The sequence below is a fragment of the Suricata suricatta genome, chromosome 1 (genome assembly GCF_006229205.1).
Source record: "Suricata suricatta isolate VVHF042 chromosome 1, meerkat_22Aug2017_6uvM2_HiC, whole genome shotgun sequence".
NCBI lineage: Eukaryota > Metazoa > Chordata > Mammalia > Carnivora > Herpestidae > Suricata > Suricata suricatta.
The window spans coordinates 104778361-104801943 of record NC_043700.1 but is presented as its reverse complement, the minus strand read 5'-3'; the positions used below and the strand labels follow the sequence as shown (position 1 = coordinate 104801943).

At 38.1% G+C, this 23583-nt stretch overlaps 1 protein-coding gene across 2 annotated transcripts in view; it reads left to right on the top strand.

Moving 5' to 3' along the window:
- Positions 1 to 5907: 5907 nt before the first annotated feature.
- AP1AR (adaptor related protein complex 1 associated regulatory protein) overlaps positions 5908 to 23583 on the top strand; it is a 35901-nt gene continuing 18225 nt past the window's right edge. The window contains exon 1 of one of the 2 annotated variants that reach the window (XM_029941922.1): positions 5908 to 6289. In XM_029941922.1, the coding sequence (XP_029797782.1) occupies positions 6207 to 6289 (83 nt within the window). In that variant the 5' untranslated portion in view covers positions 5908 to 6206. The remainder of the gene's footprint in view (positions 6290 to 23583) is intronic. The other variant, XM_029941913.1, reaches the window with a different exon arrangement.

Here is a 23583-nt window from a genome sequence, read left to right as displayed (position 1 = left end):
TTTCTTTGCTATTCCATGTGTCTGCTTTGTGCCATAGTAGTTCATTTATAATATGTAACTGCAAGCTCATTTTCAATGTGGTTTTATATCCATGGAAATCCTGGGAAACTTAGATGCAAAGTATGTATGTCTCCCTCCTCCCCCCAGTGAATGTTTTTGCTTTGCAAGAAATCTCAAGAGTATCAATGCCTCAAAACCACTTTTTATTTCTTAGCCTGGGGTTTCAAGACAGGTTATTGTAAATGTCAATTTCTTAGTAGAAAAAGAGCCATTTCTTTCCTAACCCAGATTACATCAACATTAAAAAACTTGTTTTTTATCTCCTGCCCTTCCTAGCCCTACTTACTGATGGTAGAACGGGACTCAGCAAAATACCTTTCTCTTTTACTGGCAGGTTCTATGTGGAGATCTTCCAATAAGGGTTCTGAAGGGAGAGTATAAGACTTGAAAAGGCAACTTAATTCTTTTGCTATTTTGTTCTCCATAGAATGGCAAGTGGACCAGGAGGAAGGAGTCCTGGCAGTGTTTGCCACAGTGGCCACAGCCCTCCTACTCCAGTGGTATGTGTTCCCACACCCCCAGTCCACAGAGGTGGAGGTGGGTTCATTCACAGGCAGACATGTGGGAGAGCAGGTTTCTACGGCATCCACAGTCTTCTCTGAGGTCTGAATGTGTACTTTGGAGGGCTGTCCTCTAAATATCTAAATTCCTCTTCTGTTCATTTTCCCTCAGTCCCAGGAGTGATGGCTGCTCCCAGCAGGAGCTGTATCTGTTAGAACTTAGGTTTCCTTCTAGCATTAACCACCATTTACCTGTTTAATAATTTCCCATGTTCCCTGCTCAGGTTACCAGTTCAGTTTCTGACCAGGCAAGAGAGATCTGGAACAAACTCTGCCCACTGAAAGCACTCCATGTTAATTATATAATCATCCTTACAGGTTCCTCTCTTTGTGAAATGTAAATGTAGGGTGAGCAAAAATGGAAGCCAATCACTTAGTGCACACTGTAGTCAGTGACACTGACCAACTAATGAAGCTCATCACATACCCAAAAGTCAGAAGGAATTGGGGGGGGGCACTGGTGACTGAGCCCCAAGTAATTCCCCTTCGACTTTCCCTTTTATCTTAAAACATTATCTTTGCATGCCTTTGTTCTCGGAAAATCACTTAAATGTTCCATTTAGCCATTTAGTTATACAAATGTAAAGTAAAAAGACCATTGCGGAAATAAAAGCATTTGAGAGCAGTGATTTTTAAGGTGCTAACCCACTCCATAACAATGCAAAGGCTGTTTGTACTGTAGGCAGAGATGGTTCACTTGGACTTTTTTTTTTTTTGGTAGAAATATTTGTTTTTTAAGTATGAAATTAAGCTGTGATGTGCATACAAAGTGTTACTTATTCTTACGGAAATATGTTCTTTGTTGGGCCATTATTGAGCACTAAGGAGCTATAACCAGACTTGGTACACCTACATTTTCACTTCATAATGTACATAACTATGTACAAAGAACTAGGCAATGCTGGATCAAGTTAAACCTGGACTGCACTATTATTCTTTCACATATTACTATTTACTTATTTATTTTAATGTTTATTTATTTTTAGGAGACACAGAATCCTAAGCAGGCTCCAGGCTCTGAGCTGTTGGCACAGAGCCCAATATAGGGCTCAATGTAGAGCTCAAACCCATGAACCATGAGATCATGACCTGAAGCGAAGAAAGACACTTAACCAACTGAGCCACCCAGGCGCCCTCACATATTATTATTTAAACCTTAATATTATAAGACGTTAGGAACCATAATGATACCAGATTATTGTATTATGAGATTGTTCTATTTATGTTCCTAAGACAAATACTCCTACTTGGTAGGGAGTAAACTGTCCCCATAAGCCACTGAATAGTCTTATTTTCAGTCATCCTGAATAGTTGCCAATCATGGGACAGACAGGTCTGGGAGATGGAGTACACGTTCCTCTATGTAGGCCACGATATCTTGGAGGCTTACTTCAGGCAGTGGAGTGGAGTATGTCTGTGCATGTCTAAGAGGGAGAATGTTGAAAACCCCAGTGGTTTTCACAGGATGCCAGGGATACAGGTACAAAGGAAAAACTTGATGAAAATCTCCTTCAATATGTGTATAATAATAACAACAACTAATATTTATATTATATTTAGGGTATTATAGACAGTTATAGTATGGCATATAGCGTACACTGCAGAAATTATAGTGTAATCATATGATACTAAGCTCTTGACATTATACAAAACACTTGGTTTTAGTATTCTACTAAGCACTCAAATGCTTAATCACTTAGGAACACCTGGGTAGCTTAGTCACTTAAGCATCTGACTCCTGATTTCAGCTCAGGTCATGATCTCACAGTTCTTGAAATCAAGCCCCATGTTAGGTATGCACTGGCAGCGTGGAACCTACTTGGGATTCTTTCTCTCTCTCTCTCTCTCTCTCTCTCTTCCTGCCCACCCACAACTTACACACTCTCTCTCAAAATAAGTATTTTTTAAAAAATGCTTAAATCATTTATCCTGACAACAAACCCATGAGGTACACTTTATTAGCTCATTACCTACATGTTATGGTCATCATATCTAGTATCCTGTGTAAATTTTGGTAATCTAAACTGCTCCAGTGAATTGAAGGAATGGATTTACGTCCATTACGGGAACTATGGCATGGTAATGGACAGCACAGAATGCTCCCCTAACCCCTAGAGAAATATGATTGTAGCAACTGATCTCAAAAAACAAAATGCAATTAATGAGCCAATAGAGGAATTCTGAGCAAAAAGAGATTCACATTTGAAACCACACAATCCAGAAGACAACTAGAGGTAGAGATTTATGCTGACCGACTGCAGAGTTTCTGTGAGAAAAACTTCTTCCTTTGACTTCAGAATAAACCACTGGAGAGAAAGGAACTTGGCAAGGGATGAGGAAGGAGAAAAGTCCTGCTACCTGGAAGGTGGGTAGGTGGGGTCTCTAGCAAGCTGGTATTAAGTGACCATCACTGTAGATGATGTGTGTCCCTTACTGCTACATTGAATAGTCTGCTGGGCAAACTGCCATATAAATGAATTCTCTAGCTGTGATAATTAAACATACAAATCTTACTTCAATATACTTGACTATTGTCATTATTGATCGATTCCATAACCATTCCCAAATGTCAGTTTGGAGATGCAATATTGTGCCATAGCAGAAAACAAGTCTTGTGCTCAACTCACTTTATTGGAATCCAGCTGCATTCAAATACTCATTTCTTTCTAAATGTCTGTATTTGTTATCAAACTTAACCAAACTGGCTATCAATTAATCCTTCCTGCTGATAGGTCAGATTAAAAAATTTTTTTTCTCTGATTACATAAGTATCAAATTATCATTTAAAAAAACTGAAAAAAAAACCCAACAAAAAAGCCTTCCCCAAATCCACAATCTTGATATATTATTGCTAATATTGTTATTTACCAATTTTTATTTTCCCCCATAGGAATATTAGAAAGAATGTGTATATATATATACTTAAGAATGTATATGCTTTGTTTTAAATATGATTTGGAACACACTGTATCTATAATTTTCTATCCTGAATTTTTTTCATACAGCAGCATTTTGCCATACTGTTAAAGTTTTTCAAAAAGTATTTCAGATAGCTATGTAATCTTAGAAGACCACACCAGCAAATTTAACCATCCTTCAATTGCTGAACATTTTCTTTGTTTCTGGCTCTTGACAAATATTTCCAAATGATTTTTCAGAATGAATTTCACTGTCCCCAGTTCAGGGCAATACTACTTCACTGTACCCTTTCAATGACTAAACATTTTTGGGGCACCTGAGTAGCTCAGTCGGTTAGCCTCCGACTTCGGCTCAGGTCATGATCTCACAGTTGGTGAATTTGAGCCCTGCATAGGGCTCTGTGCTGACAGCTAGCTCAGAGAGCCTGGGGCCTGTCTTCAGATTCTATGTCTCCTTCTCTCTCTGATCCTGCCCTGCTCATGCTATCTCTCTCTCTCTCTCTCAAAAATAAATAAAACATTAGAAGAATTTTTAAAAACCTGAACATTTTTATTTGTAAATTTTTGTCGACTTGACAAGTGAACAGTGACTTCCCTCTGCATCTTAATTTATATTTTTTTAGATTAGTGAAACCAATTTTTTAATGTTTTAATCATTCTCACTAACTCTGAGGATGGTTCATATCCTTAACTGAGTCCAGATCTACTTTTAATAGAGGTTTAAAAAGAATCCATCAAGTGTCTATAGTTGCATTAATTGTGGTGTCACATGCAGTTGTAAAAAATAATAGAGAAACCACCACATGTACCCTTTACCCAGTTTTCCTCAATGGCAATATCTTGCAAAACTATAATGCAATATCACAACCAAGATACTGACATTGGCTGAACCAAGATTCAGGTATTCCATCACCGCAAGGATCCATTCCCTACTCCCTGATCCCTGGCAACCATGCAATCTGTTCTGTTTCCTTAATTTTGTCATTTCTAGAATTATACAATATGCAAGTTTTTGAGACTGGCATTTAATTCAGTATAATCTTCTGCAGATTCACTTTATATGTGTGTATCAATAGTATGTTCCTTTTTGTTGCTGAGTAGTCCAGAGCTTTCTTTAAGCATTTATAGTTGAATTTTAAAGATTATTTCACTAACAAATTTGCTTGATTCTGGGGGATGAAAGAGGGATAGTTAGTATGGTTGTTATTCAGTAAGTCATTCAGTCATTCCACCAACATTGACTGATTGCAGATTAATGGGCTAAACATATCCTTTATACACTTGGTTACAAAAAACGACCAAGACCCAAATAAGGTCAAAATTATTTAAGTAGTAGTTCTAAGACTGAAACCTAGGTCGGTCTAGATTTCAGGAAAGAAGAAAACGAATAGCTCAAAAACCATTTTTTCATTAGTAACTATTTTCCAAAAAATAACAATTTTCCTAGATTAAATTACAAGTCTAAAAATAGACATAGTTTTTAAAAAGCATTTTATCCAATGGACTAGGCATTTACTAATCTACGCCTTATATGCGATTTTAAGGCCCAATACAAACCAGAGTTGTACAGAATACTTGAGAATTCAGATTAAGAGGCGTCAGAGTAGCTATCTCTTCCCATCTACTACAGAAGACAGCAAGCAGCACGCTTGAATTGGCAAGGCTGGTGTCCCTGAAAAACCGTAGCCCTCGAACTGATTTCCTCTGGACCACTACCACCTCTTTGAAATGATCTGAAATTCTGATTTTAAACAAAACAAAAAGAGGCCAGTAGGGCACTATTAAAAAGTTTCTCTACAGTATTGACAGTACGGAGATAGAAACGTAAACTAGAGACCAGAAAAGAAAAAAATTCCTGGTGCGTTCAAAACAACTTCACTCAGTCCCCTGCCTCTATTTGCCACTTACGGTGCAGTCTTAACAAAATCTAAGCACACACCACAGAGAGGTGCCTCTTCTCATACCCGATGACTTCTGGCCTTGGGCTCTAGGTAAGCCACTCACAAGGCTTTAGTACAAAGTTCAAAGGCTGAGCCTTGACCGTTGCGAACGCGGAGACGCTCAGGACCCCGACGCGGGAAATGCAAGGAGAAAAGGAGACTTCTGGATAGGTCAAGGTCCAACGAAACAAACATCCACACCCCGGAATTGAACTAGCTCGCAGGCAGAGACTGCGGAGGCGGGAGCTTGTGGAAGTGACGTAGGAACCGGTGGCCGGAGGAGGCGGGGCCGCAGAGGGAGGGCGCCCTATTGGGGCCCGGAGAGGGCGGGGGTGTGGCAGCGTCGGCGGCGAGGCGCTGGCCTGGGTGCTCGGGAGGGCGGGGTCTGGGCGCGCGACTCGCGGGGACTGGCTCCCTTCAGAGGCTGGAGGCGGTCACTTGTGCTTAGGCTGGGGGCCGGAGGTGAGCGAGGGCCATGCGGACAGCGAGGGACTCCAGAACCCGCAGCCCGGCACTCCTCCCTCGAGCGCGGGCGACTCGGTGGCTGCTGGAGTAACCGCTGCCTTTGTTTGGAGCGACTGTCCCAGCCTCTCACGCCGTCGCGCGCCGACCCGCCTGCCCTTGGTCCCCAAGCCTCATTCGGCTCGTGCCGCGCGGATGCGGCTGCCGGGCCTGAGTGTGGGCTTTGAGCGGGAGGAGGAGGAGCGGCGGCGCCTGGGCGGCATGCAATGGGGAACTGCTGCTGGACGCAGTGCTTCGGGCTCCTCCGCAAGGAAGCGGGGCGGCTGCAACGTGTAGGAGGCGGTGGAGGGTAAGCCCGCTGGGGGGAAGGGCCGAGCTCCTACTGGCTCCTCCTATTCTGCCCCTTGCGGGGAACCCCCTTCACTGTCTCGGTTTCCTCCCTCCCCCTGTGTCTGGAAGTAGGCCGGGAACCCCTCTGCCCTCAGAAATTAAACCGGCGTCGAGCGGGCTGTCGTAGTGGAGGCCCTAATCGAGAGGTGTCCCCCAGGGAAAGAGCTAGAGAAGGGGGCGGGTGTCGCTCTTGCCGCCTCCAGCAAGACTCCCTCCGGGCGCGAGGTCACGCGGGGAAGGAGTCATGGTTGGCATCATCTCTGGGAAGCATAGGGGTACTCTCTACGAATGGGCAGTGGAGCAGGCTTCACAACAACCCGGACACACCCTACGTTGAGTTTGAGCTGATGCCAAAGGTAAAAGCTCTGTATCTGATCCTCGCTTTGGCTGTGACGGAGCCGCTGAGAATCTGGCTCCAGAAAGTTGATACCTCAGAGAGATTTTTAGTAGAAGTCATTTGGATACTGTTTGGAGTACAGTAAGGTTTCAGACATTGAGTAACTTTGACATGTACGAAGACTTGCGGAATTGCTGGGTTTCCAATAGGCATTCGGATTCTTGGTACTGATAACAAGAGGAGCAGTGTGCGGCTTTTCGTATTAATTGTTTAGCTTATTTCCAGAGGACTGCTATACTTTGATTGCTACCTATAAACTCTGTAATACTAAGAGAATCACAGTCCTTCTGAACCTCACTTCTCTTGATTAAAACTGGCATATGCAAAACTGGCATATGCATAGGTTTTCCTACCCACACCATCCATAGAATACTAGAATTTCATTATTCCATTTTTCTGTTCTTATTTCTTACGGTGTTGAAAAAAATTAGAACAGATTCCTTTGAAGCTGGCTTTGTTGTTGTTAAATGTTCACCAGAAGCTCACTTAGAATCGAAAATATGAACCAAGCCCCTTTATGTAAGGAATAAGATTTTTGGCTCTGTATGGAACAGATTACTAAGTTTTCAGGCAATGTCTCATTGAACCAACATTTTATTAGGTAATAGGGTGTTCTGAATACACAAACATGATTTATAATTTGGATCTTTTGGTGATGGAGATTTGATTTATATATGATTCACTCACCGGTTGGTTCATCAGGCGCCTATTCTGTGTTCATTGCCTCCCCTCACTGATACAAAGTAGTCAAGGTTGTACACTAAGTAGTCTGAATGGAAAGGGAAGGATTTAAAGATTTTGTGCCTCGTTTAGTATCTTGGTTTCCCTGACTTAAGGGCTAGTACTGTCAAAGAGCAACATGACAGCTGTTTTTCTCATGTCAGACATAATTCTGTAATTTATTCTAGTTTTTGTGTGGGGTGCACCAGTATAGTCAAATACCCCTAAATAGGTTTGCCTAAGGGACTGGATGCCACAAAATCTCTGGTTTTGTTAATGTTTTATCTGTATTTGTGTTGTTGTGTGTTCAATTCTAATTGTAGAACTAGGGCCTTCTACTCTAATTGGGTAAGCAGAAATCATTTGTATTTGATTTTGGACTACACTGTGGTGTCTAGGATTTTTTGTGTTGATCTTTCATTATGCTTTTATAAACTAATTATGTTTTCCTTAGCGTGTAGCATTAATGTTGTAGATTTTACTCCCTGAGCACCTAAGCTTGGCAACGTAGGGAAGGGGCTGGGGGAAATCAGTGAATCAGTATGTTAATTGTCTGTCGATGCGCCATATAAACATAATAGTTTTATCTGTTTTCTTGTGTTATGGGCAAAACTCCTTGAACAAGCAAGTCCTGTTAAAGGAATGAACTTCTGTGGGTGTGGACACCGTGTGGATATCATTTAAATCTATATAATGGTGATATCAATACTTTTTGTATCAATCATAAGTGTAGCTCTGGACAAAACAGTTCCCTTACTTGAATATTCTGGTAACTTATTGTTTTACATTAATTTCATATTGTTTTAGGAGCTTCTAAGCATGCAGAGACAAGTGGATATAGCTAATTGTTATTTACAGAATAAAGTTGCACTTTGCCTCTTATTTTAGTTGCTTTTATTTTAATCCCCTGTTAATTCTGATTTGTTTCTTAGGTGTAGGTTTAGACCATTAACTAATAGCTTATCTAAAGGCAAAAAAATTTAGGGAGTGATCACAAAAACCTGATTTAATTTATATTTGTCACTGTAGTTGCCATAGCTAGAAAAATCCCAGGCTTTCTTAGACTGTTTTAAGCTGGACAGCACAAGGATGCTTTATGATCTAGGGCCTTAGCCTGATAGATTCCCAGTGGTATCTCAAAATCAGATCACTCAGTGTTCATTATCCGGTTTCAAAACCAGAATACCAGTGATTTTGTTTATACAGTATTAGGGAATTCTGGTATTTTACATTCTAAGATATCTGTCAACTAGTCAAAATATTAATATCAGTGTTAAGAAATGTCATAAATTTTGCTACTAGTAAAATTATTTGGTGATTAAAGCAGAGGGAGTAAAATATCTTTAAAGAATAAAATTTAGACATCCTAATGAGTCATCCTTTTTCACTATAGGAGGTTTTGCCTACCAACACATTCTAGAGGGCTCCACCTGCTGGTCAGTTCTTGGGTAGTACTAGAAATCTTTTTTATACGTACTTTCAGTTGAAAGAAAGTGTTAGTTTCTTTCTCAAACTGAAAATCCAGTTATGTTTTGTTGTGTTCTATTTTAATTACCATTTTTTAAATTTTTTATATTTTTATTTTTTTGAGAGACAGTGTGAGCAGGGGAGAGTCAGAGAGAGAGGGAGACACAGAATCCGAAGCAGGCTCCAGGCTCCGAGCTAGCTGTCAGCACAAAGCCTGATGCGGGGCTTGAACCCATGAACCATGAGATCATGACCTGAGCTTGCCATATTTTTCCATACAGTGGTTCAGTTAGAATGACAATAGTTGTTTTTTCTTAACAATTTTTTAAGGTTTATTTATTGTGAGAGAAAGCAAGAGTGTGTGCACAAGCAGGAGAGGGGCAGAAAGAGAATCCCAAGCAGGCTCTGAACCTTCACCATAAAGTTCGATGCAACCCTCAAACTCATGAATCAAACCATGCGATTAGGACCTGAGCTGAAATCAAGAATCAGATGTTTAACCCACTGAGCCACCCAGGTGCTCCAAAATGTGCTGTAGTTTTATATAAAGGTACAAACATGTTTTGTAGCCTTTATATTTAATATTTGTTGGCCTTTTGGCTTCAGCAGCAAAGTTTCCTGAATTCAAGCAATAGTTTACAGTGATTTGATGTTTTCTTTCCTGGTAAAAAAGATTTTAATAATAGCTGCCAACATCTGATTACTTCCTATATGTGCAGGCTCTATTCTAAGTGCTTTACACTATCTCATTATTCCTTACCATAATCTTGTGAGAAAAGTAAGTACTATTACATACATTACAGATTGAGAGCTGAAGTCTAACTTACTCAAGATAGCTAAACTGGGATTGAGCCCAGGTCCCTATGAATTCAGAGCCTTTACTCTTGGCCACTAATAGATCATGGCTTTTTATTTTGTAAGTAATGTGTACATACATCTCAACAGCTTGACTGTGTGATAAACTGTTCTTTTCTTGAAACTATGCACTTGACCTCTGCAACATCACTTTTATTATTTTCCTGCTTCTATCCTAGCTGTTCTTACTCTACCTATTAAACATGGAATTTTTCTCTGTGTTTTCCCTGCTTTATTTAGTTCCCTTCAAACATAATACCCACCCCTAAAATTTCATCCATTCCTGTGATTTCAACCACCAACTCTTCCAAATCGCATGTCTTCTGAACAGACCTCTTTTCAAAGGTTCAGCACTGTATTTATTTTCAATTGTTAACTGAACAGATAACTTGGATATGTGAAGTCTCCTCAAATCAACCTCTCTAAAATATCTAATATTTTCTTTCCCCCAAATTTCTTCTTTCTCTGCTTTATGAATTCATTCCCATAACAGCTGCATTCTTAGTTTTCCAAGCCACAGACTGAATTTCATAGTCTTCTACCTCTGTCTCATCAGCTAAGCCAATCTCTCCTTAATACATACTGAACGCGTTTCCTTTGTTGATACCTGTGCCTTAAACTTTGTCTTTCATTTTGCCAGGTCACTGGCTTCTTGACTGTTCTCCTTGTTGCATGTATCTGTCATACTTCACTCCATCTTCCCTTTCTGTCCTTGCAGTTAGGCTTTCTAAAACCCATACCAGATCATACCCATCCCTTACTTAACTACTTCCTCTGTGTCTTATTTCCTACAGGGAATAAACTGCTCAGCATTTTTTCCTTTCTGTGACAGATGATGAGATGGGCATGCCAACAGCTCAGATGTGCAACGTAATGTCTGCTCAGGATTATATATAGTTTCTGCATTTGGGTAGAGTGTAATCTCAATCTTTGTTCTCTCACTCAGAAGATAATATCAGAATACAAACCAGTGAGAATAACATTAAAAGGAAAACAATAAATCTAATTTCAAAAAGCAATTTATTCATAAATCTTAATATCTTAAATTTTTTTGATAATGACGACCTTCCACTGAGAGTAGTATCAAATTTAAACTCCTGACAGGATAACGTAACTTTAATCAATTTTGCCAGCCTGGTTGTGTTTTCCAATTATATTTTTCTCAGAGTATAGCATTAAAATTGTAGATTTTACTTCCTGCACACACGAGCTTGGCAGTAGGAAGGGAAAATCAGTGAAAGTGTTCTCTGCCATTCTTTCACTTGCCACATCCCCAATATCCTAGATACTAGATGGACTATATGCATTCCTGTTTTCTTAAAATACAGTATTCGCTCAGCCTTACCTTTCTTCTTTTCCTGTTTTTGGTGAGCTTTGGCTTATTCTTAAGTATTGCTTTCTTTATGAAACCTGCTCTAGCCCCCTGAGACAATGTTATCCTCCTGAAGAAATAATGTTTTCTATAGGCTTCAATCTGCTTTATAACAGGGATTGGTGAACAACTTCTGTCAAGGGCCAGAGAATATTTTAGGCTTTTCAGGCCATAAGGTGTAACTTTGTTGCAACTACTCAGCATTGCTGTTTTAGCACAAAAATATAGACAATATGTAAACAAATTGCATGTGACCAAATTCCAATAAAACCTTATTTTTCAGAAACAGGCACTGGGCCAGATTTGGCCTATGGACCATAATTGTCTGACTTCCAGTATATTCCATAATATGAGTTGAAAGCTCCTTAAGGTCAAGGATATGCTTTATCTCTGTTTACTCTCAGTGTCTCATGTTGAATAAAATCCAGGGAGTATCCTGTATCAACTTGTAAGATCTAGAAAACAGTGTTTTCTCTTATCCTTTTTCTTTTAGATAATTGTCTAACTTTGGCAAAAACATCACTCATTCACAGAGTTGAACACCTATCCTACCAGTTTTATGTAGATTTAATTAAAAACAACCATGGAGAATTCTAATGAGAATATTTTATTGTAATACATTTTGCTGAAATAGTAATCAAGTGTCATTATTGAGAGATTCAATTTGGTTTTCTGCATGTTTGCCAGAAAAATATACAAGGACATTTCTCTTGAAATTTCAGGAGTTAGGAGGGAAAACAGTAGTAGACTTAAATGGATATGAATTTCCTGAATATTCTGTATTTTATCTTAAAGATTCCCCAGGGTTCGGCTCTGAACCTTACTCTATTCTCCTTTAATAGTTTCCTTCTTTCATGCACTTTTCCTTGGGGACGACATGAAAACACATGGCTTCCCTACTACCTGTGTACTAATGAGTCCAGTCGTCTCACCGTTAGCTCTGAAATATCTAGTTGCCCACTGAGTATTTCCACCTGGATCTGAAACATAACTTCAAATTTAGTTTGTAAAGCTGAGCTCATCTTTCTTCCCTTCTCATAGCCCTTTCCTCAATTAAAAAAAAATTTTTTTTTAAGCCCCAGTCATTTCTTTTACCTTGTGCCCTACCTCGTGAGTAGTTTACAGTATATAGACACTCAAAGCCACAAGCCTGAGAATCGTATTAAACTCCTCCCTTTTAGTCACCCTCTGAATCTGGGTTGTCATGTTCTGTAGATTATACCTTATGAATTGCCCTTACATCTTTCCAACTAATAGAGCCTCCTGCCTTAGAACAGACCATTCCCTCTTCTGTGTATCTGTAGCTCTACCCTCTTGCTGATACCTTTGTGGGCCTATGTCTCTCTAATCTGAAAACCACAAAAACACTAAACCTTACTTAGACTCCTATGTCTCCCTCTAGACATTACCCTATTTCCTGTCCTTTCCCTTTAACCTCAAGAATTGTCCAGTCTTGGTATCTCAGTTTCCTCACTTCTCACTCAGTCTTCAGGGCAAGCTAGTGTTCACTTTCCCTGCTACTGCTGCCTTTGTTGCCTCCCCCCACCCCATAACATCAAAGCAGCTGTCATAGTCCAGTGGGTATTCGTAGTCTTTGCAGTACTTCACCTTGTAGTGGCATTTGATGTTGAATGTTCCTCCTTTAATTTGTGTAATTTCACATCGTATTTTCTACCTACCTCCCTGGGTAGTGAATTTAAATTGATCTATCTTTCCTATATCCTATGAATGTTCATTTTCTATGTTTTCTATGTTTGTTTATTTTGAGAGAGAGAGTACTAGTAGGGGAGAGGGGCAGAGAGAATCATTAGCAAGCTCCATGCTAAATGTGAAGCCAATGTGGGCTCAATCCCACAATCCCACAACTGTGAGATCCCACAACCTGAGCCGAAATCAAAATTTGGACACCTAACTGACTGAGCACCCAGGTGCCCTGGAATGTTCATTTTCTTTACCTTAGTCATTAAATGTTGGAGTCCTTAAAAATTGAATTAGACTCTTCTACTGTACTTTCCTTAAAGTATAGCATGCATATGGTCACTAACCTAGGAGTGTCTATGACGCTATTCCCCTATCATCTCACATTTCTTAGGCCATCTCCCAAACCGGATTTTTTTTGTACCTCCTAGTTTTTCAACCCATCTATTTCTTTCACTACTGCCACCTTAGTCCAAGCTTTCATCATTTTTGCCTAGATTTCCAATACCATGTGTTAAAATAACACTCTTCCTAATTCACCATTTTCTAACACTACTTTATTTCTTCATAGCACGTAACACTTAATGATTTTGTAAACTCTGAGTATTTGTCTAGTGTCTATTCCCCTTCAAGAGGGTATAAATTTCATGAAGTCAGGGACTTTGATTTATTTATTCCCATATATCCAGTACACTAACAGTGCTTGCTACATATTAGGCACTCAGTAAATATTTGTTAACTGAGTGGGTAGACTACCAGCAGGTCTGCCCACATCTATTACTGACCTTTTACAGTTACTCTTATATTTTGGAGTCATAGTAATGATAAATGTAAATCTGTGGTACAAACACAGCTTAAAATTCTTCAGTGGCTTATACTTTAAACATTGAAATCTTCAATGTAGATTTTAAGACTTTACATTATCTATTCCTTGCCTTCCTTTTTTTTTTCTTTTTTTTCTTTTTTGAGGGGGGCTCATCTGTGTCATATACTTATTTGAATCTATTTCATCCATTTCTCCCCTTTCTGCTTTGGTAGCTCCTACTCAGTCATCTTTTAGACGCCAGCTCAAGGATTGTCCCCACAGAAGTCTTCCCAAACCATCTCCCACCTCCAGTGGATAAGTCTTCATATCATCATGGAATCATCTTCCTTTTCTTCTGACCACTTCTTCAGGTTTTTACTATACCTGAAACAGTGTGATTATTTGGTTAATATCTGATTTCTGCTTTCATTGTAAAGGAAGGAGTCCATATCTGTTTTTGCTGACCATTGAATATTTAGCTCCAAGTTCTATACCTACTATATAGGCAATAAATACTTGTTGACAGAACTAATGAGTATATTTCTTAAATATATCTTGCTCTTTCATTCCCTCTTGTCTTTGGTACCTGCTACTCCCTGAAACACTCTTTTTCACTACTTGGCGCCTGACTGATTTCTCCTCCAGCTGATTCTTAAAAAAATTTTTTTAATGTTTTACTTATTTTTGATAGAGAGAAAGAGCATGAGAGGGAGAGGGGCATAGAGAGAGGGAGAAACAGAATCCGAGGCAGGCTCTAGGCTCTGAGCTGTCAGCACAGAGCCTGACATGGGGCTCGAACCCACGAACATGAGATCATGACCTGGACCGAAGTCAGATGCTTAACCGACTGAGCCACCCAGGCGCCCCTCCTCCAGCTGATTTTTGATGGCCCTCATCTGAACATATCCCTCTTAGAGCATGATAGTTGTTAATTTACCTGTGTGTCTACACTGTTAGACCCTAAGCCTCTTGGGTACATGGGTCAGTTTTTATTCACTTTTATATTTTAACTACAATGCGATGTCTATCATTTGGTAACCCAGGGAACTTCAGTTAGATTTAGAAAATTCAGTATCATAGATAGATAAATAGCAACAGTTTCTAAAGAAGAAGGTAGTCAGCAATTTCAGATGCTGCATACAGACTTCAGAGGATGAGAAAGAAAGAACCAAAAGACCAGTAATGTCTCTTCTAGTTATTAGATTCCTCAGGCCCCTCTTAAAGGGCAGTGACCTTCTACCATGCATCTTTTTTGACCACAGTGCTGGAAAGACCACAGATGCATGGAGGTTAAGTAACATGCTACTAAACAGTGAATGGCTAAAGCAAGAAATCAAAGAAGAAACAAAAAGTTACATGGAAACAAATGAAAATGAAAACACAACAAAAATCTCTGGGATACACCAAAGTGGTTTATTTTAAGTTATTTTATGTTATTTTATCTTAGAGAAAGAGCATATGTAGAGGAGAGGGGCAGAGAGAGAGAGAGAATCTCAAGCAGGCTCCACACTCAATGTGGAGCCCAATGTGGGGCATGATCCCACAGCTCTGAGATCATGACCTGAGCCAGAATCCAGAGTTGGAAGCTCAATCAATTGAGCCACCAAAGCACTCCAGTGAAAGCAGTTCTAAGGGAAATTTATAGCAATATAGTTTCACCTAAAGAAACAAGAAAAATCTCAACTTTACACCTAAAGGAATTAGAAAAAGAACAACACACAATACACAAAGCCAGCACAAGGAAAGAAATAAAGATTAGAGAGGAAATAAGTGATATACAAACTAAAGAAAACAATAGAACAGGTTAGTAAAACCAGGAGCTGTTTCTTGGAAAAGAATCAACAAAATCGATAGATCTCCAGCAAGACTCATGAAGAAAAAAAGAGAAAGGACTCAAAAAAATCACAAATGAGAGAGGCTATAACAACATCAGAGAAATACAATTGTAAGAGAATATTATGAAAAAGTGTATGCCAACAATCTAGAAGAAATGGATAAATTTCTTGAAACCTATAACCTATCAAAACTGGGTGGCTCAGTCAGTTAAGTGTCCGGCTTTGGCTCAGGTCACAGTCTCACAGTTTGTGGGTTCGAGCCCCACATCGGGCTCTGTGCTGACAGCTAGCTCAGAGCCTGGAACCTGCTTCAGGTTCTGTGTCTACCTCTCTCTCTAACCCTCCCCTGCTCGCACTGTCTCTCTCTGTCTCTCAAAAATAAATTAAAAACATTAAAAAAAATTTTTTTAACTGAAGAGGAAGAAATAGAAAATTTGAACAGACTGATTACCGGCAAAGAAATTAATCTATAATAAAAAACAACCAAACACAAACATTAACTTCCCAACAAACAAAAGCCCAGGACCAGACAGCTTCACAGGGAATTCTACCATTTTTTAAAAATGTTTATTTATTTTTGATAGAGAGGAAGAGGGAGAATCCCAAGCAGGCTGCATGCTGTCAGTACAGAGCCCAACTTAGGAATCAATCTCATGGACCTGAGCCAAAATCAAGAGTCAGATGCTTAACCCACTGAGCCAAACAGGTACCCCCTAACAAACATTTAAAGAAGAGATAATACCTATTCTCCCAACTAGTCCAAAATATAGAAGAGACAGGAAAACTTCCAGATTCATTCTATGAGGACAGCATTACCCTGGTAGCAAAACCAGATAAAGACACCAGTAAGAAAGAACTATAGGCTAATTTCTCTGATGACCATAGAGACGAAAGTCCTGAAAAAAACGGAATTCAACAATAAATTTAAAAAGATTATTCACCATGATCAAGTGGGATTTATTTGTAGGTTACAAGAATGGTTCAACATTGACAAATCAATGTGATACATCATATCAGTAAGATAAAGGATAAAAACCATATGATCTTTTCAATAGATGGAGAAAATGTATTTGACAAAGTCCAATATTCATTTATGATAAAAACCCTTATAAAGTAGAGTTAGGAAAAATATACCTCAACATAATAAAGGCCTTATGTGAAAAACCCACAGCACGTTCTTAGTGGGGAAAAATTGAGAGCTTTTCCCCCTAACCAGGAACAAGACAAGGATGTCAACTCTCACCACTTTTGTTCAACATAGTACTGGAAGTCCTAGCCACACCAGTCAGACAACTAAAAGAAATAAAAGGCATCCAAATTCGTAGGGAAGAAGTAAAACTTTCACTATTGAAGATGACATGACACTATATATAGAAAACTCTAAAAGACTCCACCAAAAAAATACTAGAACTAATAAATGAATTCAGTAAAGTCTTAGGGTATAAAATCAGAATGCAGAAATTTGTTGCGTTTCTATATACTAATGAGGCAGTAGAAAGAGAAATTAAGAAAACAATCCTATTTACAATTCCACCACATATAATAAAATACCTAAGAATAAGCTTAATCAAATAAGTGAAAGACCTACACTCTGAAAACTATAAAACATTGGTGAAAGAAATTCAAAAAGACTTTTAAAAATGGAAAGATGGGGCACTTGGGTGTCTCAGTCGGTTGAGTGTCTGACTTCAGCTTAGGTCATGATCTCACGGTTCGTAGGTTCAAACCTCACGTCGGGCTCTGTGCTGACAGCTAGCTCAGAGTCTGGAGCTTGCCTTTGGATTCTGTGTCTTCCTCTCTGACCCTCCCCTGCTCATGCTGTCTCTCTCACTCTCAAAAATTTTAAAAAAAACATTAAAAAAATTAAAAATGGAAAGACATTTCATGCTTATGAATTGGAAGAACAAATATTGTTAATAACAATATTGTTGAAATGTTTATTGTTAAAATGTCAGAAGCAAGGTGCACATTTAATGCAATCCCTATCAAAATATCAACAGCATTTTTCAGAGAACTGGAACAAACAATCCTAAAATTTGTATGGAACCACAAAGGACCCTGAATAGCCAAAACAATCTTGAAAAAGAAAAGCAAAACTGTAAGTATCACAATCCCAGGCTTCATGTTACAAAGCTGTACTAATCAAAACAGTATCGTACTGGCACAAAAATAGACACATAGAACAGAATAGAAAACCCAGAAATAAACCCACAAGTATGTGGTCAGTTAATCTTCAACAAAGCAGGAAAGAATATCCAAAGGGAAAAAGTATCTCCTAGAAATGATATTGGGAAAACTGGACCACTTTCTTAGACCATACACAAAGATAAATTCAAGATGGAGTAAAGACCTAAATATGAAACCTGAAACCATACAAATCCCAGTAGAAACCACAGGCAGTAATTTCTCTGGCATCTGCTGTTACAACTTCTTTCTAGATATGTCTCTTAAGGCAAGGAAAATACAAAAATAAACCATTGAGACTACATCAAAATAAAAAGCTGCACAGCAAATGAAACAATCAACAAAACTAAATGGCAACTTACAAAATGGGAGATGATATTTACAACTGATATATCCAAAACAAGATTCTGTCTAAAATATATGAGGAACTTAGAAAACTCAGCACCCACAAAACTAATCCAGTTAAAAATGAACAGAAGACATGAACAGGCATTTCACAAAAGAAAGCATTCAAATGGCCAACAGACACATGAAATGATGCTCATCATCACTCATCATGAGAGAAATCAAATCAAAACTACAATGAGATATCACCTTATCTCACGCCTGTCAGAATGGCTAAAATCAACAGTACAAGAAATAAGTGTCTGTGACAGTGTGGAGAAGAGGAACACTTGAGCTTTGTTGGTGGGAATGCAAACTGGTGAATCCACTTTGGAAAGTAATTTGGAAGTTCCTCAAAAAGTTAAAAAATAGAACTGCCCTACAATCCAGTAATCACACTATTAGGTATCTATTAAAAAATACAAAAACACTAATTCAAAGGGATACATGCACCCCTACTTTTACTTACAATAGCCAAATCATGGAAGCAGCCCAAGTGTCCATCAATAGATGAATGGGTAAAGAAGATGTGGTATATGTACACAATGCAATATTGTTCAACCATATGAAAGAATGAAATCTATTTGCAAAAACAGGTATGGAGTTAAGAGAGTATAATGCTAAGTGCAATAAGTCAGTCAGAAAGATAAATAGGATTTCACTCATGTGGAATTTAGGAAACAAAAAAAGATAAAGCAAGAAGCATCTAGACTCTACTATAGAGAATGAACTTGTGGTTACAAGAGGGGAGGTGGATGGGAGAGATAGGGATTCAGGAGTGCACTTGTCCTTGTGAGCACTGGGTGATGTATGGAACTGTTGAATTACTATATAGCATACCTGAAACTAATGTAACACTGTATGTTAACTATACTGGAATTAAAATTTTTTATTTTCTAAATCTTTATCCATTTCTCTCACTGACTCCACTCTAGTCCAATCTATCTTCACTTCTTACCTAGATTCAAATTTAATTGCAAACATTATTCATGCATTCACTTATTCTCTATGCATTTATCTCCACTCACTTCTCTAGTAATCACATGGTTTTTGGAACTTTTATATGGGCCTAAGTTTACTCCTCTAACTTGAAAGAAAGAGTCATGTTTTTATTCCCCTGTAGTCACTCTAAATATAGCAAACGTTGATTGTGATTTAGGGTATTGATTCTTACCTGGAATATTTATTCAAAATATCCATTTTCATACACGTAGCTCTGGTTCATTCATTTAGGATCCTGTGTAGTGTGTCATTGTATAAATAGGCTATAATTAATTTATCCATTCTCCTGTTGGTGAGCATTTAGATTATTTTGGGGTTTTTTACTACTTCAGTTATTACAAACTACTTCAGTTAACATTCTTAGAAATGACTCTTTGTACATGTGTATAAGAGGTTCTTTAGGTAAATATACCTAGGAAAAGAGTCCTGGGCCATAGCTCATGCACATCTTAAAGTGTCAGATTATTCAAAGTAATTTTACCAGTTTATACTTTTACCAATAGTAGATTTTCATTGTCTACTTCCTAACACTTGGTATTGTCAAATATTTTCCCCAATCTATTGATGTGAAATGCTATCTAATATTTATACTAAAACTGTATTGTAGTCCTATAGTCCAGAAACAAAGAGATAATGCATGTTTTAAAAATTGCTTTCCTGGGCACCTGGATGGCTCAGTTGGTTAAGTGTCTGACTCTTGGTTTCAGCTCAGGCCACAATCTCCCCATTCCTAAGATCAAGCCTCATGTCAGGCTCTTTGCTGACAGTGCAGAGCCTGCTTGGGATTCTTTCTCTCTCCCTCTCTCTCTGCGTCCCCCCACTCATTCTCTCTCTCTCAATTTTTTTTTTAAATTACTTTCCATGTTAGCAATGAAAAGTATAAGAAATTAGAAATAATAATAGATGTGTAAAAACAAAACAACATTTAAAAACAAAAACCTGAAACAAATGAAGGACAGTGTCGTATTTATGGATAGAAAGATATGAATTGAATGCAGTTTCTACAGTTGCACTGAACTTCACAAGCTGAATCCAACAATTTTTATGAAAGAACAAGATACCAAATGTAGCAAATTTTTAGGAAGCTAACTTGCCTTTTAAGATACGTTCTAATAATCAAAACCCTATTGTATTGATACAAGGCTAGACAAATAAATGAACAGAACAGAATATAATACCCAGCTCTGTAAAGCAATCTGAGGTGGAGCTCAGTAATCTTCATTCTTTAACAAGGTGATTGTTACATGCCAAAGTATAAAAATGGCATATTTACTAAAATGGACTATTAGCATAAAAATTGTATTATTGGAGGTGTTTTTATATATTGTGTCTAGATCATAGACTCACACTTTTTTCTCTTATTCCAACTATCAGAGGTGTTATGTCAGTCTCCTGTCAGTAATAACTTGTTAATTGATTTTTGCCCCAGAGTGGGGAATGGATGCCTTCCTAGATTTATTGTTGCCAGTTTTGCATGTTGGTATCTTGATAACCTCCAACGTTCACTACTTTGAGAATCTTTGGCCTTGTGAGCTTGGGAGTTTTCTCTTAGAGTTTTGTTATTATTATAAATGAAATGAATTTGAGATTTAAAACTTTCGTCAAATGTTACAAATATGAAAGGAGAGAACATGTTTTTAGCTGCCTGTTTTTATTTTTAAGTAGTTATGTTTGCATAATGAAAAATCTTAAATTGTTCTGATTTACTTCAAACATTGTTAGTGAAATTTAGGGAACTTTGTACCACATGACCCTCTTACATGCTAACAATAAGTCTAAAAAAGAGGGATGGCTCTCTCTATTTTTAGATTCTTAAGAAGTTAATGAAAATGTTAGACCACATTTTCTTTTAATGTTAAATGTCAGATTTATTTGCCCCTAATACTTACTGAAGAATTTTTTATGAATAATAAAACAAATGCTTTATGAATAATATATTTTTCTTCTAAAAGTATACTAAAAACCTATATTGCAAAGCAGTATTACATATAAAATCAGCATACTTTTAGATTCTAAGCCATACACAGAATATTGGAATATGCACATCAATGCTTTCAACTGCAGAACTGTAATCAGTTTGACTTGGAAGGAGGAGGAATTGAGGAAGATCTAAAAGTTATTTATCTATGTTTGATCGTGAATATGGGTTGAGAAGAGCTTAGTTATTGGAGTTAGATCATTTTATTTTGTTGTTGTTGTCATTTGGTACTCAGTCTTCAAAATCCAGTGTGTATTTGGAATATTTGGACTGAATTCTCACTTCAGACTAGCCATATGTTAAGTGCTTGATAGCAGCACATAGGCTAGTGGCTGTCATGTTGAAAAGTGGCCATCTCTAACATTATAGCACTTCATAGGATTATTGTGGAAGGGAAATGTATATAAAAATACATATGAAAACTAAGTTCATAAAAAAAAAAAGAAGTCTAATACATAATAATACCTAGCCCATTGTAGGCACTCAATAAATATAATTCTCTTTTTGTTCTCCATCACGGTGATAGCTTGTTATACTTTGTTTTTTAACATTATGCATACTAGGAAACTTCAAGTCAATAAATTATTTTTTTTCAATTTGAAGAAGGCACTTCTTTAAGCCAGGTAATAGTTATCAACAGCCAGTCCTTTGCGGGACGTCTGGGTGGCTTAGTTGGTTAAGCATCCGACTCTTGATTTTGGCTCTGATCATGGTATCATAGTTTGTGAGTTCGATCCTCACATCAGGCTCTGCACTGACAGTGTGGAGCCTGCTTGGTATTCTGTCTCCTCTCTCTGATGTGTATCTTTCTCAAAAATAAACAAAAATAAGCTTAAAAAAAAAGAATTGTTAAAAAAAAAAAACAAAAGAGCCAAGCCTTTGCAATAGACCTTGTTCCTTTTAATTGTTTTGTTTCTTATCTTTCCTTGTAAGATTTAACCTTCATCTTAGGATGAAATAGGAAATGCAGTTTAATTAGTTGGTATTCACATTTCTGATATTAGACTGATCCTATTTCTTTTTATCTTGTTTTCTGCTGTTCATTTTTAATGGTGCCACTTACACACAACTAAAACTTCATTCTTGAAGAAAAATATTCTCAACTAGGACCTATGTACTATATTACTGCACAAGACTTGGGAGACCTGAATAAGACAAGTCCTGTGATTTTTCCTATGGCTAGTTCTTGTTCCATTAACAAATAGTAATTTTTTTAAGTTTATTTTGAGAAAGAGAGAGAGAGAGAGAGAGAGAGAGAGAGAGAGAGAATTCCAAGCAGACTCTGCACTATCAGCACAGAGCCCAAAGCGGGGCTCCAACTCACCATGAGATCATGACCTGAGTCAAAACCAAGAGCCAGACGCTTAACAGACTAAGCTACCCAGGTGCCCTTAACACATAGTAATTTTGTTTGAACAGTCAGTGATATCAGTGGTTTCCCTTTGTCCTAGGCTCTTGCCCTCAGCTTTATTGGGTCAAATATAGCAAACGAGAAGGCATATTTGGTAATTAAAAATGCCAACAATAACTGTCCAAGAAGTGTATAGTACATGTATCTTCTGTTAAGCACCTTCATTCACTATGAGGAAATAAAAAAATAGAGATTCTTAGTATAAATTCAGAAAAAGTTATACAATTCAAATAACGTATCACCATGGAGCATTACCTACCTCTGGGTCCAGACAGTTCAGTTCCTTGAACCGGGGACTCCTGCAGATAGGCTTTGCACGAACTCTACTAACATTTGCTTCCCTGTTTTCTGCCCTTCCATTTCCTCCACTTTAACACATTCTTCTTTTAGATATTAACTACTTCTCCTTCCTTTAAGTCATAAAACCCAGGAGCTATTCTTTTTCTTGAAGGCCATTTAGCTTGTCAAGATAACAGATACATTGTGTGTTGCTTTTATAATTTTAGTTTTTGTTTTCTGTATTTCCAACTTTTTGAGAAATAGCTCATTCTTCCTTTTTCCCAGGAATAAGCTATACTTCTATTTCTCCATAGTGATTGGAAGTAAAATCCTTAAACAGAAGAGGCATGTGTATGTATTAGTAATAACATGAAGCATATATATGGGAGTAAAAATCACAGGCATTGCATCTTTGTTTACAACAAACCTTCCTTAGGATAGGAAAAGAAAACAGATTATTTCCTGGATTTGAAGCCAGGAAGAAGAGTGGTGTTCTTAGGGATCTGGAATTGAGAAATGGGCCCAGGGTTACTTATACAAAGTATAAAGGCTTTTGGGACTGATATTTATCTTAATGTGCTAGACTTGGAATTTAAAGAGAGGATTCTCATGTATGGATGTCAAGCTGAAGGTATCTAAAGAGCCCGATTTGGGGCTTGAACCCACAGTCAGCACAGAGCCTGATGTGGGGCTTGATCCCATGAGCTGTGAGATCATGACCGGAGCTGAAGTCAGACACTTAGCCAACTGAGTCACCCGGGTGCCCCCCAACCTGCAGTTCCCCTGCTTCCTCTGTCGTCCTGTTTCAGTTTGTAACAGCCCTCCTTGCTGCACCATCACTTCTTCCCATGCCACTGACTTATCAG